Source organism: Thalassophryne amazonica, chromosome 6 (genome assembly GCF_902500255.1).
Source record: "Thalassophryne amazonica chromosome 6, fThaAma1.1, whole genome shotgun sequence".
Lineage (NCBI taxonomy): Eukaryota > Metazoa > Chordata > Actinopteri > Batrachoidiformes > Batrachoididae > Thalassophryne > Thalassophryne amazonica.
The window spans coordinates 45,784,602-45,804,486 of NC_047108.1; the positions used below are offsets into that span (position 1 = coordinate 45,784,602).

Sequence of the window (19,885 nt, forward strand, 5' to 3'; positions counted from 1 at the left end):
AACTCTTTACTAATCATAATCATTTTTCTTTCAACATTCTGCCCCTGCTAGAAGGTCTTGTTTACAACAGCACTCCCATCACAGAGACACACCAAGAGCAGCCATAAAGCCAGCTCCCTATCAATTTCAACACTCTGGTCAGGCGGAGGTCTTGAAAAATAAAGTCATACTAACTTATGTTTTTTTTAAAATACTGATAGAATAACTCCATTAATGTCAATTCTGTCATTTAAACAAAGTTAAAATATAACATATATCTTTTAATGTTGAATAAGGCACTAATTCTGAGGTTTTGTAACAAACACAGACCGCAAAGCATTCTGGGTAAAAGTGCTAAACAGTGATTGGTTCAGTAATCCATTATGTAAACCAACACGTTAATGTGACATGTGTCGTGTGTTGGTTTAAAGATAAATGTGCTTTTGTAAAATATTCCATTTTTATTTGTAAAAACAGGCATTTTTACGGGCCCTGGAAGTGTCACGCAATTGCATGTTTTAAAACTTTTATGATGTTGTAAAATGTGCACTCAGTATTAGTAAGTAAATAAATTTATTTATATAGTGCCTTTCACAGACATAAGGCCATGTACACACGTTGTCGGGTATTTGTAAAACCGAATATCTTACCCTTTCAGTTTGGGGAAAAAACTTCATCCACACTACGTCGTTTAAAAAAAAAAAAATTCATCCACATCGAACCGTATAAACGTGTTGTAATTAGTCTGCCAAACCTTTGGGTGGCAGTACTGATTAAAATTCTGTGTGGACCGATAAGGAGTCAGAATTACTTCTAACCGTAGTTTTAGAATACAAAGTTAACAAATATATGCACACAAAAAGCGCCTGGACAATGGACAATAACAACACTTTGAGAGCAGCCATGTACCCAGACGTTTAATACTGCCATGAACACTCCTGGCCAGTAGATGGCAGTAGCAGCTTTGAAAAAATGTCAAACAAAATTCCAGATAATCCTTGTCTGCTGCATTTAAGATGCGTGGAATTTAACAAACGCAAATACACTAATGTCTATAAACCCAGAGAATATATTCACGAGAGTTTTAGGCACTAGCGTTTAATGCTGTTATCTGTGGACCCTGAACAGAGTGTCTGAAATGCATTTGTCCTGTCGTGAAGGTCTGAGATTACCTTATGATACCCATAATGCATTGCTGCCTGGCACAGCATATGCTCACAAAACCTTAAAAATTAGCACATTACTTTAAAATGAAAACATATATCTGATATTTTCACTTTATAAACTTCAGACATGACAATAATTTTAAATAACTTGTCTAAAATGAGTGGTTAAAATTTGAACCATAATTTAAACATGTATGCCTCTGGATGACTTGGTGACTTGATTATATTAGTATGGTGTTAAAGGAAATGACTTTTTTTTTGGTCACCAATTCTCCTTTGCTTATAGAGGATAGAGTGGTTTCTGTTTGTAGAGGGTAGAACAACATGCCTATTAAGAAACTTTTAACAGGTAGGTCTCAACAGTTTTAAAAATGTTTTTCACTGTTCATGTTGGGAAAGTGTAGGAACACGGACCCACAACAGGGGGCGCAAATGAACGGACAATGGAATAGGTCAAATAACAACACTTTACTGTTGCGAACGTGCACAACAAACACAACAAATTACAACAATGGACAAAGGTCAATTCACAAAGGTGTCGTGTGGGCAGGCTCGAAGATAGGAGACGCCTCTCCAAAGTAGAACCGGAACCACACGGTTTCCTCCGCCACAGGACCCCGGGATACTGGAGCCGCCAAGTTCCGAACTCCCAGGTGGCCACTGCCTCCGCGTGTCGGACCTGGTACTGCTGGCGAGGAACAAGAACACAATTAACGTGGGCGCGTTTGCACCCAGCAACCTGTACGGCAGGGAAGCTACCTCCACCTCTCGTTGGAGAAAAAAGTCTGCAATCACTCACAAAAATCACAAAGGTTACTGTCAAGCAGTCAGCTGAGATTATTACCTTCCAGGTAGAACGATATCTCGGCGATGAGGTGGAGATGCCGTCCTGCTGATATACCCCAGTGATAATTGCCGTCAGCTGTCTCAGGTGATGGGTGACAGCTGTTACCGAGGCTGCTCCTGTGGGGCGGCGGCGCCCTCTGGTGGTGGTGGGCCAGCAGTACCTCCTCTTCAGCGGCCCACACAACAGTTCAGCTTAGTTTAGTACATTATCGGTATAAAAGTTATCGGACAGTAATTCATCGGAAGATAATTAGTCAGATGGTGGTTTTTAAATTTATCTAAAAAGATAATCCGATAATGAAAACATTATCTTCGATAATTATCTGTTATCGGATTATCGGAAGTGTGCTCACCACTGGGATTGAACATCAGTAGGAGCAAGACTCAGTACATGTGTGTGAATGAGAGGGAGCCCAGATGAGTTGAAATACTTGGGTTCACATGAGTATTTCATGCAACTTTACACTTTGACTTTATGCCAGAGACAACTGTGCTTTTTACTACAATTTGAAAGTGTTGGAATTGACTTTTACAGAGTAATTTTATCTTTGCTGAATTTGCAGTGTTCTTTTCAACCACCTTCTTTGCAGTGTTGTTTTTAATGTTCCACAAATCACAAGTTGGACCACCCACACATCGGAGTATTTATTGTGCAATTAAACCATTTAAAGGAACAATATTGTGTAAAATCAGTTTTAAAAATATCTTTTAATATTATATCTGGTTGTGGTAGTACTTGTTTACAACAGGTTGCCTTACTGACTCATGGCCAGTGACTGTTATTACTCAGTATTATATCTCACTTCTTCCCTTCCTCAGCACATTGTTCCCACACTACTCGCTTAGGTGATTCAGTAAGAAGCTTTTCAGCTCCTGCTTCCGGTTTTAACACTTTGTCTCTTTGGAAAACAAACAGCGTGGAGCATTTTGTGTTCTGTCTCTGATATTGTTGATGGTTGGACAACGATGTGGCAGAACTTTCTGTTTTTTTTTTTTTAAGTACAAATGGGTTGTAATCCAAATGCAATATCAAGTCATCATTGTGGAATCAAGGACGCAGACGCAACGGAAAGGAATTCTGTTGCATCAACCACAGTCACACACTCATTACCACATATATTTAGAGCAACACATCTACATCAGCACAAGTAGTATGTTCTAGAGGATGCAAGTCCTGCATGTAAAAAGGACAATAACAATGGTGTCTGCACTGCACTTTGCACCCAATGTAAGATAGAACACAAATCTGTGTTTGGTCAGTTAGCCTACTTTATTTCCATATAGAGTAATTCAAAAATAATATTGAGAAGACAGATTTGTTTGTGTCAGGTGGGCCACCAGTTTACATACACCAAAAACAATGCCTCCTTAAACAACAGCGATCCAAAATAATCCATAAATTCATTCATTCATTTTCTACCACTTATCTGGGTCCAGATCGCTGTGGCAGTAGACTGAGCAGCTCAGTCCACACTTCCCTGTCCTTGGCCAAGTCCTCTAACTTTTCCTTTGGGATTTCGAGGCATTCCTAAGCCACCTGGGAGATATAAACCCTCCAGCATGTCCTGGGTCTTTCCTTGGGCATCCTCCCAGTTTAACATGCCTGGAAGACCTACCTGGGAGACAACCAAGGGACATCCTCACCATGATGCCCAAGCGCCCCCAGCTGGCTTCTTTTGATGTAAAGTGGCAGCGGCTCTACTCAGAGTCCTTCCCAGTTTCTCACTGTGAAACGACATCTTATCATAGTGGAGGAGTTTATGGACTCTAATGTTCCTGGGAGCTGTGTCTCTAGCATTAGCTCCTGGTAGGTTTTCCCTCAACAAATTGGACACAAGTGAGGACACAGCCAAAGGGTGATTGAACAAAAAGACCCCTCTTTAATGACATAAAAATGGAGTCACCTCACATGGATTATGGAAACTAGGGCCTCCGCCTTGAGCAAGCCTAGAGGGCTGGGAGGTTCCAAGGTGAGGGCCTGGTGACCGAGTCTACAGCCATGATGCTCAGTTGGCCTCAGCCTGAAGCAACAACATGGTGTCACCTCCATGTGGGCTCATCATGTCTCACTTCTTTAAGTGATCCCTCCAAACAGCCCTCAAAAAGGAATGTTTTCAGATGCAGACTCCAAATGAAGTGGAAGATGGAAAGACCCACAATTTGCAAAAAATCTGTTTCAGAATGAAGATGGCTACTGGTGCAGTGACAGGAGTCAATAAATGTAAGTAAATATGCCACAAAAAACCCTGGGAAAAAAAAAATATATATATATACATATATATAATTAGAAAATCTGTCAGAACACCTTAGTTAAATATAGATTCATGGGAATATATGATTGGTTTGACACAACATGCACTTCAGAAGAATTGCAAATCACAGTGACATTATAACTTCATGCACACAGTATCCAAAGTGTGTGCATGAAAATAAAGTTATTTCAGTCCTGGTTAAGAATTTTGCTTCATGAATAACCCATCAACAATGTTTTGGTACTCCCTTGTTTATCTGTTAACCACAGAGCTGAAACTCAAAGTGTGTTAATCCCTATTGTCAATGAATAACACAGTTAGCTCCTGTGGATCAGTACAAATACAGGTGAGTGCCCTTAACCCTTTATCTACGGCGATGGCGCCCACGCCATATTTTCCATATGCGTATTTTTTTTTACCGTAACTCCGCCATAGTTTGTCCAATCTGAATGATTCAAAGTGCATTGTTAAGCTAACACCAAGGGCTTTCCAATGATATATGGTGTATTACGGTAAACATAAGCCTGTGATGTCATCACGCAGAGGAAAAACACGGAAGTTTCACAGTAGTGCGCCGCTGATTCTCATTACCGTAAGTTCTTATGTAACCCCTCAATCTGAAAAATTTCAACACTGACAGCAAGCCAAGAACCCGTGCTTTCCAACAGTATGCTATATGTTGCATATATTATGGTAAAGTGCGTTCGGTGACTTTTGAAACGAGGGAAAAGTATGAAAAAGCGCAAAAGTGACAGAAAAGTACAGAGACAGACAGCAAACATAAATGTAGCAATTTTTGAGGAAAAGGCAGGGTGTTAGTGTCATTTGTGAAGGTGTGTGTGCGTGTTTGTGTGGGTGTGATGGCTCCATCAGCCACAAGCCACTGCCCGGTGCCAACAAGCAGTGGAAACCCAACTTGCCAGCGATCCACAAAGGGGCAAGGTTTGCAAGAGGTCAACCTGCTGGATGTGCAAACTTTGAAAAATTGGCCTCTGTCTTCAGCCAGACAGAAACTGTTACAAACAGTACCACACTGACAATGGACTGATGTAGTTTAGATCTAATTTTGATTCTTGGTTATATATTTGTATATAGTTTGACACTTTATTGTTTTATTCAAAATGAGTGATCAAATGAGTGATTTATTGCACATTTTAATAATACAGATAATAATTGATATATTTATATATAGTTTTGCACTTTGTTTGTTGTTATTCATATTGTTTGGTTCTGCACTTTAAAATTGGTTACTTTTTGCATATTTTCGCCTTGTAAAATGTTTACTTTTGCACTGTTTCTGAGTTCTAGACACACAAAATTATTTTGATTGTAATCCAAACTTCCTTTACATAACAATCATTTTTCACTAAAAAACTGAAAAAAATCAAGTTCGTTTTTGTGTTTTTTTCTCATTTTAAATGCTAAAACTTACAAATAATGTGTATAAATAGTTAATCAGGTGTAATATAATTGAAATTCAGGTACTCTTGGAAAAGGGTACCAAAGCACACAAACATAGAACGTTATTTCTTAATTTTATTGCTATAATAAAAAATTACAACCAATCGTCCATTTATAGCCTCAGTAGGTAAAGGGTTAACTCGTACAAGTTGGGGTCCACAAAATCAGACTGTGAGTTATCTGAAACCACAAGTTCATGAAGTTGGCCAAAAAAAAAAAAGTATATTATACAGTAGTCTAAATTTTCAGGGTACACAAATTGACCGTGAGTAAAGTAGAATCGCAACTTACGCATGTGGAGTTAATGGGGTTCACTTGGGTTTTATATTAACAGCACAGAATTGAAAGTTCTACAGGCAGAATTACATTGTTATAAACAAAGTGTTCAATGTCACAAAACAGGGGAGGTGATGGTCTAGTGGTTAAGCGTTGGGCTTGAGATCAGTGGTGTAGTGGTCCCTAGAGAACTGGGTATACTCTCAATTTTCACCTTTTTTTTTAAGTAGTCCAGAAAAATGCCTTGTTTTAGAAACAGTGACATGTAAGACTACTCTATTTAGTTTACCCCAAAATCTGTCATTTCTACTTGCTCACTATTATAAAATTATCATGACTTGATTAGGAGCAGTTTGTAGTTATTACTCATCACACAAGCAGCCTGGATGAATGTAAAATGTATTTATCATGAGGCAAACATGGTGTTTCAGTTATTTCCTGAACATTTATTTAAATAAAATGCTTCAAATCTAAAGTTGACAATACATCCTTGTTCATATTTCATCTTAAATAAAACACTCAAAACATTCTGTTGCACACATCAAAACCAATCAGAAAACTCAAAAGTGCACTGTCATAAAATTGAAAATAAATTATTTGGTTTTCAATAGCTGAACTCTATTTTAGCATACTTCTTTATATATATATATATATATATATATAATCACTACAAATATTGAATATCATCAATATTTGAATTAATACTTTGTTTTGAACATGTTCATTTAAATTATTCAACAAAATAATATATTACAAAATAGTATTTAGTTGACAATGAACAAAAATATATACATTTACAGCACATCAACAGTGATATACTCTCTCAACCCAGTCCTGGGTTTCTGACCTTTGCTCATACTACAGTATATTCCAGACAGATTTGCTTTCTGCAGGAGTTTTCACACTGCACTGTCTAGAATGCGTAGAAGAGGCAGCACAATGGCTCTTCACCCAGGTTTTTTTATATTTTCTAGGATCATACTTGGAAGTTGGTGGACCATTAATATTGATCATCATCAAGTTTGATATGTTTGGATTCAGAAGGAAAGCCCTCTTGTCTGACCTTATATTGTTCATAAGGCTAAAGTTCCTCTCACACTCTGCTGTACTGACAGCAGATGTTTTCATGGTGGTGGTAGACTGGGTCCTTGTCTCTGCTCACACTGTCTTGCCTGGTTAGCTTCAGGCTGGGAGCTGCCAGGGCTGCTGGTTTCATGGCTGGGGTCTGATTGAGCTTGGTCTGGGCCTGATTTGTGCCTCTTTACAAAAAAGTGAGCAATATCTCCCTTCCTTTCCATTGTTACCTGTCCCTATACAAAATAAGGCAGCCTGATTAGATCTCAATATTGTTTTAGGCTGAATCTTAAGCTATCTGTTGTGAAGGTGTAGGAACATGGACCCACAACAGGGGGCGTTAAATGAACGGGCAATGGATAAGCCAAACAGTAACAATTTAATGTTGTAGTGCACAACGAAATACAGACAATCACAGTTTAGGTACCACCGAATTACAGATTTGAGTGACGTGTGGGCAGGCTTGAGGATAGGAGACATCCGTCCTGAGCCGAGCCGGATCCCACATGGCCTTCACTGCCAATGGAACTGAAGAACACCGGAGCCGCCAAGTCCTGGGTCCCCAGGTGGTCACCGTCTCCAGCTGTCAGACCTGGTACTGCTGGCAGAGAACAGAAAAACTATTGATGAGTGTGAGTTCGCACACTCAGTAATTCCACAGTCTGTATTCTTTTGGGAGGGAGCACCTCCACCTCCGAAATAGGAACACGATAGCAGCTCCTGTTACCACTTATCTGGTTGGAGTGAGAGGCAAAGACGTCGGCACTCACTGACCACCAACCCAGCTGACAGGGCACCACAGGACAACGGCTGCAAACAGATCACACGTAAGTCAACGTTCAGACACAGCAGAGAATATTACCTCTTCTGATAGCCGATTTCTCGGCGGGGAGGTGGAGTTGCAGTCCGGCCTTTATGGTGGTGGTGATGATGTGGATGAGTGACAGCTGGTGCTGATAACGAGTGACAGCTGTCACTCCCGGTTGCTATGACGCCCTCTCATGCTTGAAGCCCGCACTTCAAGCAGGGCGCCATCTGGTGGTGGTGGGCCAGCAGTGCCTCCTCTTCAGCGACCCACACAACAGGACCCCCCCCTCAACGGGTGCCTCCTGGCGCCCGACCAGGCTTGTCTGGGTGCCGGCCGTAGAAATCGGCCAGGAGGGCCGGGTCCAGGATGAAGCTCCTCTTCACCCAGGAGCGTTCTTCGGTCCGTATCCTTCCCAGTCCACCAAATACTGCAATCGCCGGCCCTTTTGACGAACGTCCAGGAGCCGGCGCACAGTCCAAGCCGGCTCCCCGTCGATGATCCGGGCAGGCGGCGGCGCCGGTCCAGGGGCACAGAGGGGAGAGGTGTGGCAGGGTTTGAGTCTGGAGACGTGGAATACCGGATGTATCCGCAGTGAAGCTGAAGCTGCCAGCTTCACTGCGGCTGGACTGAGGACCTTCACGATGGTGAAGGGTCCTATAAATCTGTCCTTAAGTTTCTGGGATTCCGTTTGTAGAGGTATGTCTTTTGTAGATAGCCAAACTGCCTGCCCGGGCTGATACGTAGGGGCTGGGGCACGCCGGCGGTCCGCATGGGCCTTAGCCCTTGTCCGGGCTTTGAGCAGGGCAGAGCGGGCGGTACGCCACACCCGACGGCACCTCCTCAGATGGGCTGGACCGAGGGCACCCCGACCTCTCCCTCCACTAGCGGGAATAATGGGGGCTGGTACCCCAAACATACCTCGAAAGGGGAGAGGCCGGTGGCAGATGATACTTGGCTATTATGAGCGTACTCGATCCAGGCCAGATGGTCACTCCAGGCCGACGGGTGGGCGGAGGTCACGCAGTGGAGGGCCTGCTCCAAATCCTGATTCGTCTTCTCTGCCTGCCCGTTCGTCTGGGGGTGGTACCCGGACGAGAGGCTTACTGTGGGCCCCAGTTCCCTGCAGAAACTCCTCCAGACTTGGGAGGGTACCCGGACGAGAGGCTTACTGTGGGCCCCAGTTCCCTGCAGAAACTCCTCCAGACTTGGGAGGAGAACTGAGGGCCACGATCTGACACAATGTCTGATGGAATCCCATGCAGACGCACGACGTGGTGGACCAGGAGGTCTGCAGTCTCCTGGGCCGTCGGGAGCTTCGGGAGGGCCACGAAGTGGGCCGCCTTGGAGAACCGGTCCACTATCGTGAGGATGGTAGTCTTGCCCTGGGACGGCGGGAGGCCCGTGACGAAGTCCAGGCCGATGTCAGACCAGGGGCGATGAGGCACGGGCAAAGGCTGGAGGAGGCCTTGGGTCTTTTGATGATCTGCCTTGCCCCTGGCGCAGGTGGTGCAGGCCTGGACGTACTCCCGGATGTCGGTTTCCAGAGACGCCCACCAGAAGCGCTGCCGAACGACTGCCACGGTTCTTCGTACCCCTGGGTGGCAGGAGATCTTGGAACCGTGACAGAAGTCCAGAACTGCAGCCCTGGCTTCTGGTGGGACGTACATTTTGTTTTTCGGGCCAGTTCCCGGGTCTGGGTTCCGTGTCAGGGCCTCCCGGATGGTCTTCTCCACGTCCCAGGTGAGGGCGGCCACGACAGTGGACTCGGGAATGATGGTTTCCGTCGGGTCTGACAGCTCGGTCCTGACCTCCTCTTCGTGCACCCGGGACAGGGCGTCAGACCGTTAGTTCTTCGTCCTGGGGCGGTATGTGATCCGAAAGTCAAAACGCCCGAAGAACAGTGACCAGTGGGCTTGCCTGGGGTTCAGACGCTTGGCGGTCCGAATGTACTCCAGGTTCCGATGGTCTGTGAAAACCGTGAATGGCATAGAAGCTCCCTCCAACAGGTGTCTCCACTCCTCCAGAGCCTCCTTCACCGCAAGAAGTTCCCGGTTGCCGACGTCATAATTCCTTTCTGCCGGGGTCAACCTGCGGGAAAAATAGGCACAAGGATGGAGAACCTTATTGGACTCCCCGCTCTGGGATAGCACGGCTCCTATCCCTGAGTCAGAGGCATCCACTTCAACTATAAATTGGTGAGTAGGATCAGGCTGCACCAGAACTGGTGCAGTCGAGAACCGACGTTTCAACTCCCTAAACGCGGCTTCGCACCGATCCGACCAAGTGAAGAGGACTTTAGTGGAGGTTAGGCCTGTCAGGGGGTTAACTACCTGACTATAGCCCTTGATGAACCTCCGGTAAAAATTAGCAAAACCGAGGAACTGCTGCAATTTCCTACAGTTTGTAGGTTGGGGCCAATCTCTCACCACCGCTACCTTGGCCGGATCAGGGGCGACGGAGTTGGAGGAGATGATAAACCCCAGGAAGGACAAAGATGTGCGGTGGAACTCGCACTTCTCGCCCTTCACAAACAGCCGGTTCTCCAACAACTGCTGCAGGACCTGACGTACATGCGTAACATTCCAGCCGGTTCGCGCTGCCGCGATGCAGAAGTCGACTGCATACTTCGCCGCGCTCCGACACCCCTGTCTTATCGACAGCAGCACGCTTGAAGCAGTCTCGCCTCTATGAGGGTGCTCGAACACCTGTCTGAACTCCCTCACAAACCCAGCGTATGTCGTTAGGAGCCGTGAATTCTGCTCCCAGAGTGCCGTAGCCCAGGCGCGTGCCTCTCCTCGAAGCAGATTTATTACGTAAGCCACCCGCTAGCGTCTGACGCGTACATGACGGGACGCTGTGAAAAGATGAGCGAGCACTGCATTAAGAAGTCCGCGCACGTCTCGACACAACCTCCGTACGGCTCCGGAGGGCTTATGTATGCTTCAGGGGACGGTGGGGGGGTTCGTTGAATGACCAGCGGAATGTCTGTTTCAGGCCTCTGGTCAGCAGGGGGAGGTGCTGCAGCAGCGCCCTGGGCCTGCGCTTCCACCTTGGCGGTGAGAGCCTCCATCCTCCGATTGAGGATCACACTCTGCTCGGTGACTAAGTCCAGCCGAGCAGTGAAAGCGGTTAAGATTTGCTGCAGCTCACCTAACACGCCTCCTGCTGACGTCTGTGCACCTCGCTCTTCCATTGGCTCAAGCGATGGTTGACGCCCCTCGGGATCCATGACGTTGGCCGAGAAATCCTGTTGTGAAGGTGTAGGAACACGGACCCACAACAGGGGGCATTAAATGAACGGGCAATGGATAAGCCAAACAGTAACAATTTAATGTTGTAGTGCACAACGAAATACAGACAATCACAGTTTAGGTACCACTGAATTACAGATTTGAGTGACGTGTGGGCAGGCTTGAGGATAGGAGACATCCGTCCTGAGCCGAGCCGGATCCCACACGGCCTTCACCGCCAACAGAACTGAAGAACACCGGAGCCGCCAAGTCCTGGGTCCCCAGGTGGTCACCGTCTCCAGCTGTCAGACCTGGTACTGCTGGCAGAGAACAGAAAAACTATTGATGAGTGTGAGTTCGCACACTCAGTAATTCCACAGTCTGTATTCTTTTGGGAGGGAGCACCTCCACCTCCAAAATAGGAACACGATAGCAGCTCCTGTTACCACTTATCTGGTTGGACTGAGAGGCGAAGACGTCGGCACTCACTGACCGCCAACCCAGCTGACAGGGCACCACAGGACAACGGCTGCAAACAGATCACACGTAAGTCAACGTTCAGACACAGCAGAGAATATTGCCTCTTCTGATAGCTGATTTCTCGGTGGGGAGGTGGAGTTGCAGTCCGGCCTTTATGGTGGTGGTGATGTGGATGAGTGACAGCTGGTGCTGATAACGAGTGACAGCTGTCACTCCCGGTTGCTATGACGTCCTCTCATGCTTGAAGCCCGCACTTCAAGCAGGGCGCCATCTGGTGGTGGTGGGCCAGCAGTACCTCCTCTTCAGCGGCCCACACAACACTATCTGTCCCCATTCTTGTGTTTTAACTTACCTTAAAATCAACTACCAGCATATCAACTATAAAATTAAACTAGATCATGTAGGTTAGTAAGGGCTAAGTAACTTGGGTAACATTATAATTTAGACCTTTACAATAACAAACAAGCAGAATAGACATTGAGATAATCTCTGGGCATTCACAGTCTGGTATGAAATTCTTGCAAACTGGGTTGATTACACACTTACTGAAATCCAACAATGACGCAGTTTCCACACGTTATCCCAATCCAGCTAGCTTCAGGCTTATGTTAAGATGATGTTAGACTTTCATAGCGTTGTATTAATGTATTATCTATCTATCTATCTATCTATCTATCTATCTATCTATCTATCTATCTATCTATCTATCTATCTATCTATCTATCTATCTATCTATCTATCTATCTATCTATCTATCTGTCTGTCTGTCTGTCTGTCTGTCTGTCTGTCTGTCTGTCTGTCTGTCTGTCTGTCTGTCTGTCTGTCTGTCTGTCTGTCTGTCTGTCTATCTACTTACTTACTTACTTACTTACTGTGGGCTCTTGGGCAAGGTCCTTAATCACCTAGTTGCTCCCGGTGTGTAGTGCATGGCAGCACTCTGACATCAGGGTGAATGTGAGGTATTATTGTAAAGTGCTTTGAGCATCTGATGCAGATGGAAAAGCCCTATATAAATGCAGTCCATTTAATGTCCTTGTTATTGTCAGTAACACAGTTTACTCTTCCAGATCATGACAAATAATAATGAAAACAAGTACAACCCCAATTCCAATGAAGTTGGGATGTTGTGTCAAAACAGAATTCAATGATTTGCAAAACCTCTTTAACCTATATTCAATTGAGTACACCACAAAGACAAGATATTTAATGTTCAAACTGATAAACTTTATTGTTTATGGGCAAATATTTGCTCATTTTGACATGGATGTCTGCAAGACATTTCAAAAAAGCTGGGGCAGTTGTATGTTTACCACTGTGTTACATCACATTTCCTTCTAACAACACTCAATAAGTTTGGGAACTGAGGACACTAATTGTGAGTGTCATGATTGGGTATAAAAGGAGCATCCCCAAAAATCTCAGCTGTTCACAAGCAAAGATGGGGTGAGGATCACCACTTTGTGAACAACTGTGTGAAAAAATATTCCAACATTTTAAGAACATTTTTAAGAATGTTTCTCAATGTGCAAGGAATTTAGGGATTCCATCATCTGTAGTCCATAATATAATCAGAAGATTCAGAGAATCTGGAGAACTTTCTACACATAAGCAGCAAGGACGAAAACACTGAATGCCCGTGACCTTTGATCCCTCAGGTGGCACTGCATTAAAACCAACATCATTGTGTAAAGGATCTTACCGCATGGGTTCAGGAACACTTCAGAAAACCATTGTCAGTTAACAGTTTGTCGCTACATCTACAAGTGCAAGCTTAAACTCTACCATGCAAAGCGAAAGCCATACATCAACAACATCCAGAAACGCTGCCGCCTTCTCTGGGCACAAGGTCATTTGAAATGGACAGACACAAAGTGGAAAAGTGGACATTTCAAATTGTTTTTGAAAGAAAAGGGATATCGTGTCCTCAGGACAAATGAGGAAAAAGAGCATCCAGATTGTTACCAGCGCAAAGTTCAAAAGCCAGCATCTGTGATGGTATGGGGGTGTGTTAGTGCCCATGGCATTGGCAACTTACACATCTGTGATGGCACCATCAATGCTGAAAGGTGCATCCAGGTTTTGGAGCAACACATGCTGCCATCCAAGCAACGTCTTTTTCAGGGATGTCCCTGCTTATTTCAGCAAGACAATGCCAAGCCACATTCTGCATGTGTTACAACAGCATGGCTTCGTAGTAAAAGAGTGCAGGTACTAGACTGGCCTGCCTGCAGTCCAGACCTGTCGCCCATTGAAAATGTGTGGTGCATTAGGAAGCGCAAAATATGACAACAGAGTCCCCGGAGTGTTTAACAACTGAAGTTGTACATCAAGCAAAAATGGGAAAGAAATTCACCTACAAAGTTTCAACAATTAGTGTCCTCAGTTCCCAAACACTTATTGAGTGTTTGCCTCCAACAAACGGGAAATTATAAACTGTGTATAAAGTAATCAAAGTACAACGTGGCAGAACAGTTAATAAAACAGTAATTATATATGAAACATCCTCCTTCTGGATCAAATCAATGGTGATGTAATGACTATTTAGTAATATTTGGTTGTGTCTGTTTGACCTTTATTGCAGGACCTCAAAACTCTGAAGACTGGATCAGAGCCTGAAAGTCATAGCTGCCACTTGGCGTATTGGGAACATTTCCATTTTAGTGCTGCTGAAACTGAAATGTTTGAAAACTGAACTGATTGAAAATTAATTTTTGGCCCACAGGTCCTTGACATGAGTACCTGATCAAATCCAAATTTTCCTCCAAATTAACATTTACCTATCTGACCCTTAAGGGCACAGAAAAAAAAAAAAAAAGCATTTTGGGGGATCAGAACACACATAAAAAACTATATAACTAATGAAAATGGAGGGAGGGGGCGGGGTGGGGTCTATTAGACTTTTAGAAATATGGTTCTTCAAATTTTGGTCCAAAATAAATAAATATAAATTGCCATCTATGCCAAAAAAAAGTGCCATGGACCCCTTTTTGGACCCTTCTGGAAGGAAAACTATTTGGATTATGATCATTTTATTGTGGATTTTCAGATTTCGGCAAGAAATCTGAGCCCATGAACCGTGAGCCACTTGTTGCTTTCATATGGAATGAGCCACTATTTTGATTATACTGAATATTACATACCAATAGCTAAATAATTGAATCTCTGATATACAAACATAATAGTACTTAAATTTAGAATACACAACCTGTTGTACATAACGTTTTAATAAGTATTGTGCTATGATAATCATTACAAATTCAAACCTGGACTTCTTTTTTTGCGTGGGGTGGACAGACTGATGTAATTATTCATTTTAAATTGTCAGTTTAAATTGATCACTTTAAATTGTCCATCGGTGTGCATGCAGGTATGAATGTGTTTGTCTCTATGTGACCCTGTGACAGACTGGTGTCCTGTCCAAGGTGTACCCTGTATCATGCCCTATGACTGCTTGGATAGGCTCCAGCTCCCCACGACCTGACCTTGCATAAGCAGTTGAAGATGTGCGTGTGTGTGTGTATGTGTGTATTTACAATATGGCAACATTTCACACAGTTTACAATGGGTTGCCACAGAACCATGTCACCTCCGGTGAAGTGGCGATTCCAAAGGCAAGAATTCGTACTTCTGCGACTGGCCGCCTGATGAAAAACACCTATTGAAATCAGCTGGTTTTGTTTTGTCTCTAACTTGCCTCTAACAGCCAGCTGACAGCTCTCATTTCCTGAAACGATGAGATTTATACACCAAGCTGACCTGAAATGAACCATTGTACATTAAATTGACTTTATTGAGGAGTCTGACCCCTTAGAAAAGTGACCAAATTACATGTATTTGTATTGAGCTCGGCAGCGTTTTCATCGGCCAGAAATGGCCAACAGAGGGTGCTCAGTGTAAAGTTCACGGCAACCCATAGATTTTCTTTTTGCCTTATATTTTGTTTTAGGCTTTTAGCTCATTATAGTTTACTCAAAAAGAAATACAACCAATTTAAAATCTGGTCAAGCCTGTACTGGTCAGTTTGTGTCGGTAGAATACTCACTCACTCAATGTCAAGGTGTTTGTGGTCTGCTGTGTCATTTTGGGGGTGTTTAAGAACACAGTCATGGTGGTGACAAGTCAGCTAAGCTAACTGCCCAGGTACACGTTTCATAAATTTCTTGAAGCTGCCGCATTCAACATCAAGGTGTTGTGAGAATATCATTTGAGGTGCAATTAATAAAGGTTAAATCTGCTGTTATCGACTAGCCTAAATGTTTTTGTCATTACCAATGTATGACAGCTAACAGATAACATTACTGCAGAAGGTATCATTGTTAAGTTAGCAAGACATTGGCATTGCCTTTTTCTTAGAACTTTACTGGATGTTAGCAAGCATTACTGCCACCAACTGGACAGGAGTGTGTGCCAGCAGACTAACCAAGCAATAAAGTACAAGTCCTGCAATGAAAATGTTTAAGTAAAACAACAAAAGTATTAGTGATAAGATATACTCAAATTACAAGAAGTCAAAGTATTGTTATGTACAGTGGCACATTTGAGAATAATATCTTATACTACTGGGCCGTGTTCATTCATTCTTGCATTTTATTTTGAAGATTTCATGGCATATTTTATTTCCATGTGTTCAGTCACTCTATGCATGGTGCATGGCAGATACTGTTCTAATAAATAACCCAGTGTTTTGTTTTTGTTTGTTTTTTTTCACTTTTGGTAAATTCAAACTTTTCTTGATCACAAACCAAAAACATGTTTTGACTGCTACAGTGCACGAGAATACACCTCACAGAATGCACACGGACCCTGCCCAAGTGCCTGTGTTATACTTCTTTTGCTATCATTTCTATGTTCAGTCTTATCTCTCAGCCTATTCAGTCACCCCACAGAATAACCCAAACACACACACACACAAACTGTCTATTGCTGACCACTAAGGTTTTTTATTTTTAACACAAATTTTGTCCATTGAATAACAGTGGAAGTCTTTCAAGCTGTGTGACAGGAAGAAGACAGCAAGGAAGGAAGAAGAAGGAGAAATTGTTGTACTGACACATTTGGACTCTATGTGTCCTTTCTCTCCAGGGATCTTCTATACAGCAGCCACTGTGGGTCCAGCTGCAGGCTACCTCCTTGGAGGATACTTCCTTACTCTGTATACTGACATCCACCTGACGTGAGTCTCTGTTGAATGCAAAATGGAAGTTTTGACAAAATCCTGTATAAAATAAAAGATGCAGCACTGGGTCTGTCATACCTATTGGTTCTCACAGGACGGAAATGACTCCTGAGAACCCTCTGTGGGTCGGGGCATGGTGGATTGGTTTCTTAGCAGCAGGAGGAGCAGCAGTGCTTGTAGCAATTCCCATCCTTGGCTATCCACGACAACTGCCAGGTACCACAGTTCGACATGCATTATGATAATGAGCAGTGATGCCGGTAACATGTTAATTACTAACGCGTTACTCTTTTCTGGCCACTTTTTTCAGTAATGAGTAATCTAACACGTTAATCTTTCCAAATCAGTAATCAGATTAAAGTTACTTCTCTGAGTCACAGGTTAGGGTTCGTCTGAACTGCCCACTTATCCCACTTTAAATGAGTTGTGAGCTTTTACATCTGTGGTTTTGTGTAGCAGCTCCGAGTTGAAAAAACAGTTGTCTCTCAAAGCGCAGTGATGCTCAGAGCTATGGTTTTACGAAGACATTTTTACGTTTTTTTTCCACCTTTAAAACTCTTTGCTACTGTGTGTCCTCACTAAAAACAGCTGATCCGCGACGGGTTATCAACAAATATAAACTCTTTTTTTTCCACCCAAATGCACCTAAATTCTTTCTGAGGATGGCATGACATAAATACACTGATTAAACTTTCTTAACTGTCAATCTGGTTGTGTTTTCTCCATAAATAAATGTTATCCATTCTTCTCCTCAAACAGCAAGCCAGGGCCGAATCCCCACGGGAAGTGTGGTCAGGGGGGAACGTGACTCGCCACAATAACCCTAGAATAAAGGTCCACTTTTGAAGACATTTTTCATACTACTAATACTACTTATAATAATAATAATGACAATAATTTCAAAAACTAAATTGTTTAGAAAGAATTTAAATGTTACAAAAATGTTAGAAAGAATTTAATAGTTATTTATAAACAATGTAGGTTAGAAATTGAAAGTTTTACTATTAACAGTGCTGTCAATGGTTAAATATGAGGTAAAGAAAGATGTCTTTATATTATTTTTTGTTAAACAAGTATTTATGTTCATTGAATTCAAGAAAGGGTGACAACAGAGTACTGGCAAAATGGGCTATCATTTTCATGTTGAAGTGGCAGGGGGTTGTTGTTAGCAGCTGCTGAAAGTAACTAATAAAGTAACAAGTAATCGAACTTAGTTACTTTTAAAACTGAGTAATCAGTAAAGTAACTTAAGTTACTTTTTTAAGGAGTAATCAGTGATCAGTAATTGTATTACTTTTTCAAAGTAACTGGGGCAACACTGCCAGTGAGTGAACAAAGCACACTTAGATTCTTTGCACATAGTTTGCTGGAGGGTAGTAGAAGTACATTTCAATCTCTGTTTCACTTGTATTAGAGTTGAAGATACATTTAAAATCTGCACATCGCACACATTTTTTCACCTTTGACTGAGAAACTGCTTGTTTTGTCTGGTTGAAACCAGTATATCCCATTAGTCACTGGGTGGAGTACACCCTGGACATGCCGCCAGTCTATCACAGGCTGATACATATAAAGAGATAAATTCAGTCACACCTATAGTTCCTAGGTCACCAAAATTGCATCTCTTTGGGAACCCCCATGATTGTGTGGGAGGTAACCCATGTTTGTGTGGGGACCAGGTCAGAAATGAAACTGGGACATTTTCGCTGTGAGGCAGTAGTACTAAACACTAAGCTGCCATGATGCTCCTGTCTGAAGTAAAATATTAAAAATATGCTTCTGGGCTAACAGCACGAAAAATAAATAAATAAATAAAAAATCCAAGTTGCAGCTCAGCACAGCTCACAATGCATATTATCAGTCTTGTGTCTTGAAAATAATGGAAATTCAATACCGTCACTCCCAGTCTTTAAGAGAGAAGCACACGTAATTTTTAAATTAGCAGATGTCAAGAATGATTTTTTTAAAGCTTTTCTCCACTGATGACAATGTTCTGTCAGTGTAATTATGCACCCCTAGTATCCGCTTGTCACAGTCCTTATGGAAATAATTTCTTGGTGGCACCACCATGACAAAAACAAACAAACACACACACCTCAAAATTATTTATTTGCTTTTATTCTGTGTTGTCCTGCAGGTTCTCAGGAGTATGTGAACATGCGAGTCTCTGAGACCCACCAGCTTAAAGATGGCAGCCATATCACTGCCTCAGATCCTCAGTTCGGAAAATCAGTCAAAGACATGCCCAGGTAGAGCACAGACTCATTGTTCAGTAGATGTGTATGTTGTGTTGTGTGTTTAATGAATTGAATATACATACACATCAAACATAATTACCTATAAACAAAGTCCAGTGCTGCACAGTGCATCTGGAAAGTATTCACAGCACTTCGCATTTTCCATATTTTGTTATGTTACAGTCTTATTACAAAATGGATGAAATTCATTTTTCCCCCCCTCAAAATTTTACAACCCATAATGACAACATGAAAAACGATTTTTGAAATGTTTGGAAATTTATTAAAAAAAATATTAAATCACATGTGCATAAGTATCCACATCCTTTGCTCAGTACTTTGTTGATGCACCTTTGGCAGCAATTACAGCCTCAGGTGTCCTTCAGTATGATGCCACAAGTCTGACCGACCTATTTTTGGGCAGTTTTGTCCATTCCTCTTTGCAGCACCTCTCAAGCTCCATCAGGTTGGGTGGGGAGTGTCGTGGCGCAGCCATTTTCAGATCTCTCCAGAGATGTTCAGTCAGATTCGGGTGTGGGCTCTGGCTGAGTCACACAAGGACATTCACAGAGTTCCTGAAGCCACTCTTAGGATCATTGTCCTGCTGAAAGATGAACTGTTGCCTCAGTCTGAGGTCAAGAGCAGGAGTAGGTTTTCATTCAGATGTCTCTGTACGTTGCTGTATTCATCTTTCCCTCATTCCTGACTAGTCTACCAGTTCCTGCTGCTGTAAAACATCCCCACAGCATGATGCTGCCACCACCATGCTTCACTATATGGATGGTGCCTTGTTTCCTCCAAACATGACGCATATATTTCTTTTTTTTGCAGACATTCGGCAGGTTTACACAATACTCTGCTACTGTATGTAAGTCTATGCAGCATTGCATGACTGTACAC

The 19,885-nt window shown here is 42.9% G+C and overlaps 1 protein-coding gene across 2 annotated transcripts in view; it reads left to right on the forward strand.

Moving 5' to 3' along the window:
• The window catches only part of slco4a1 (solute carrier organic anion transporter family, member 4A1), a 93,237-nt gene that overhangs the window by 15,671 nt on the left and 57,681 nt on the right, over positions 1-19,885 (forward strand). For both annotated transcript variants that reach the window (XM_034172121.1, XM_034172120.1), the window contains 3 exons: positions 16,655-16,745; positions 16,843-16,964; positions 18,886-18,997. In XM_034172121.1, coding sequence (XP_034028012.1) covers positions 16,655-16,745; positions 16,843-16,964; positions 18,886-18,997 — 325 coding nt within the window. The remainder of the gene's footprint in view (positions 1-16,654; positions 16,746-16,842; positions 16,965-18,885; positions 18,998-19,885) is intronic.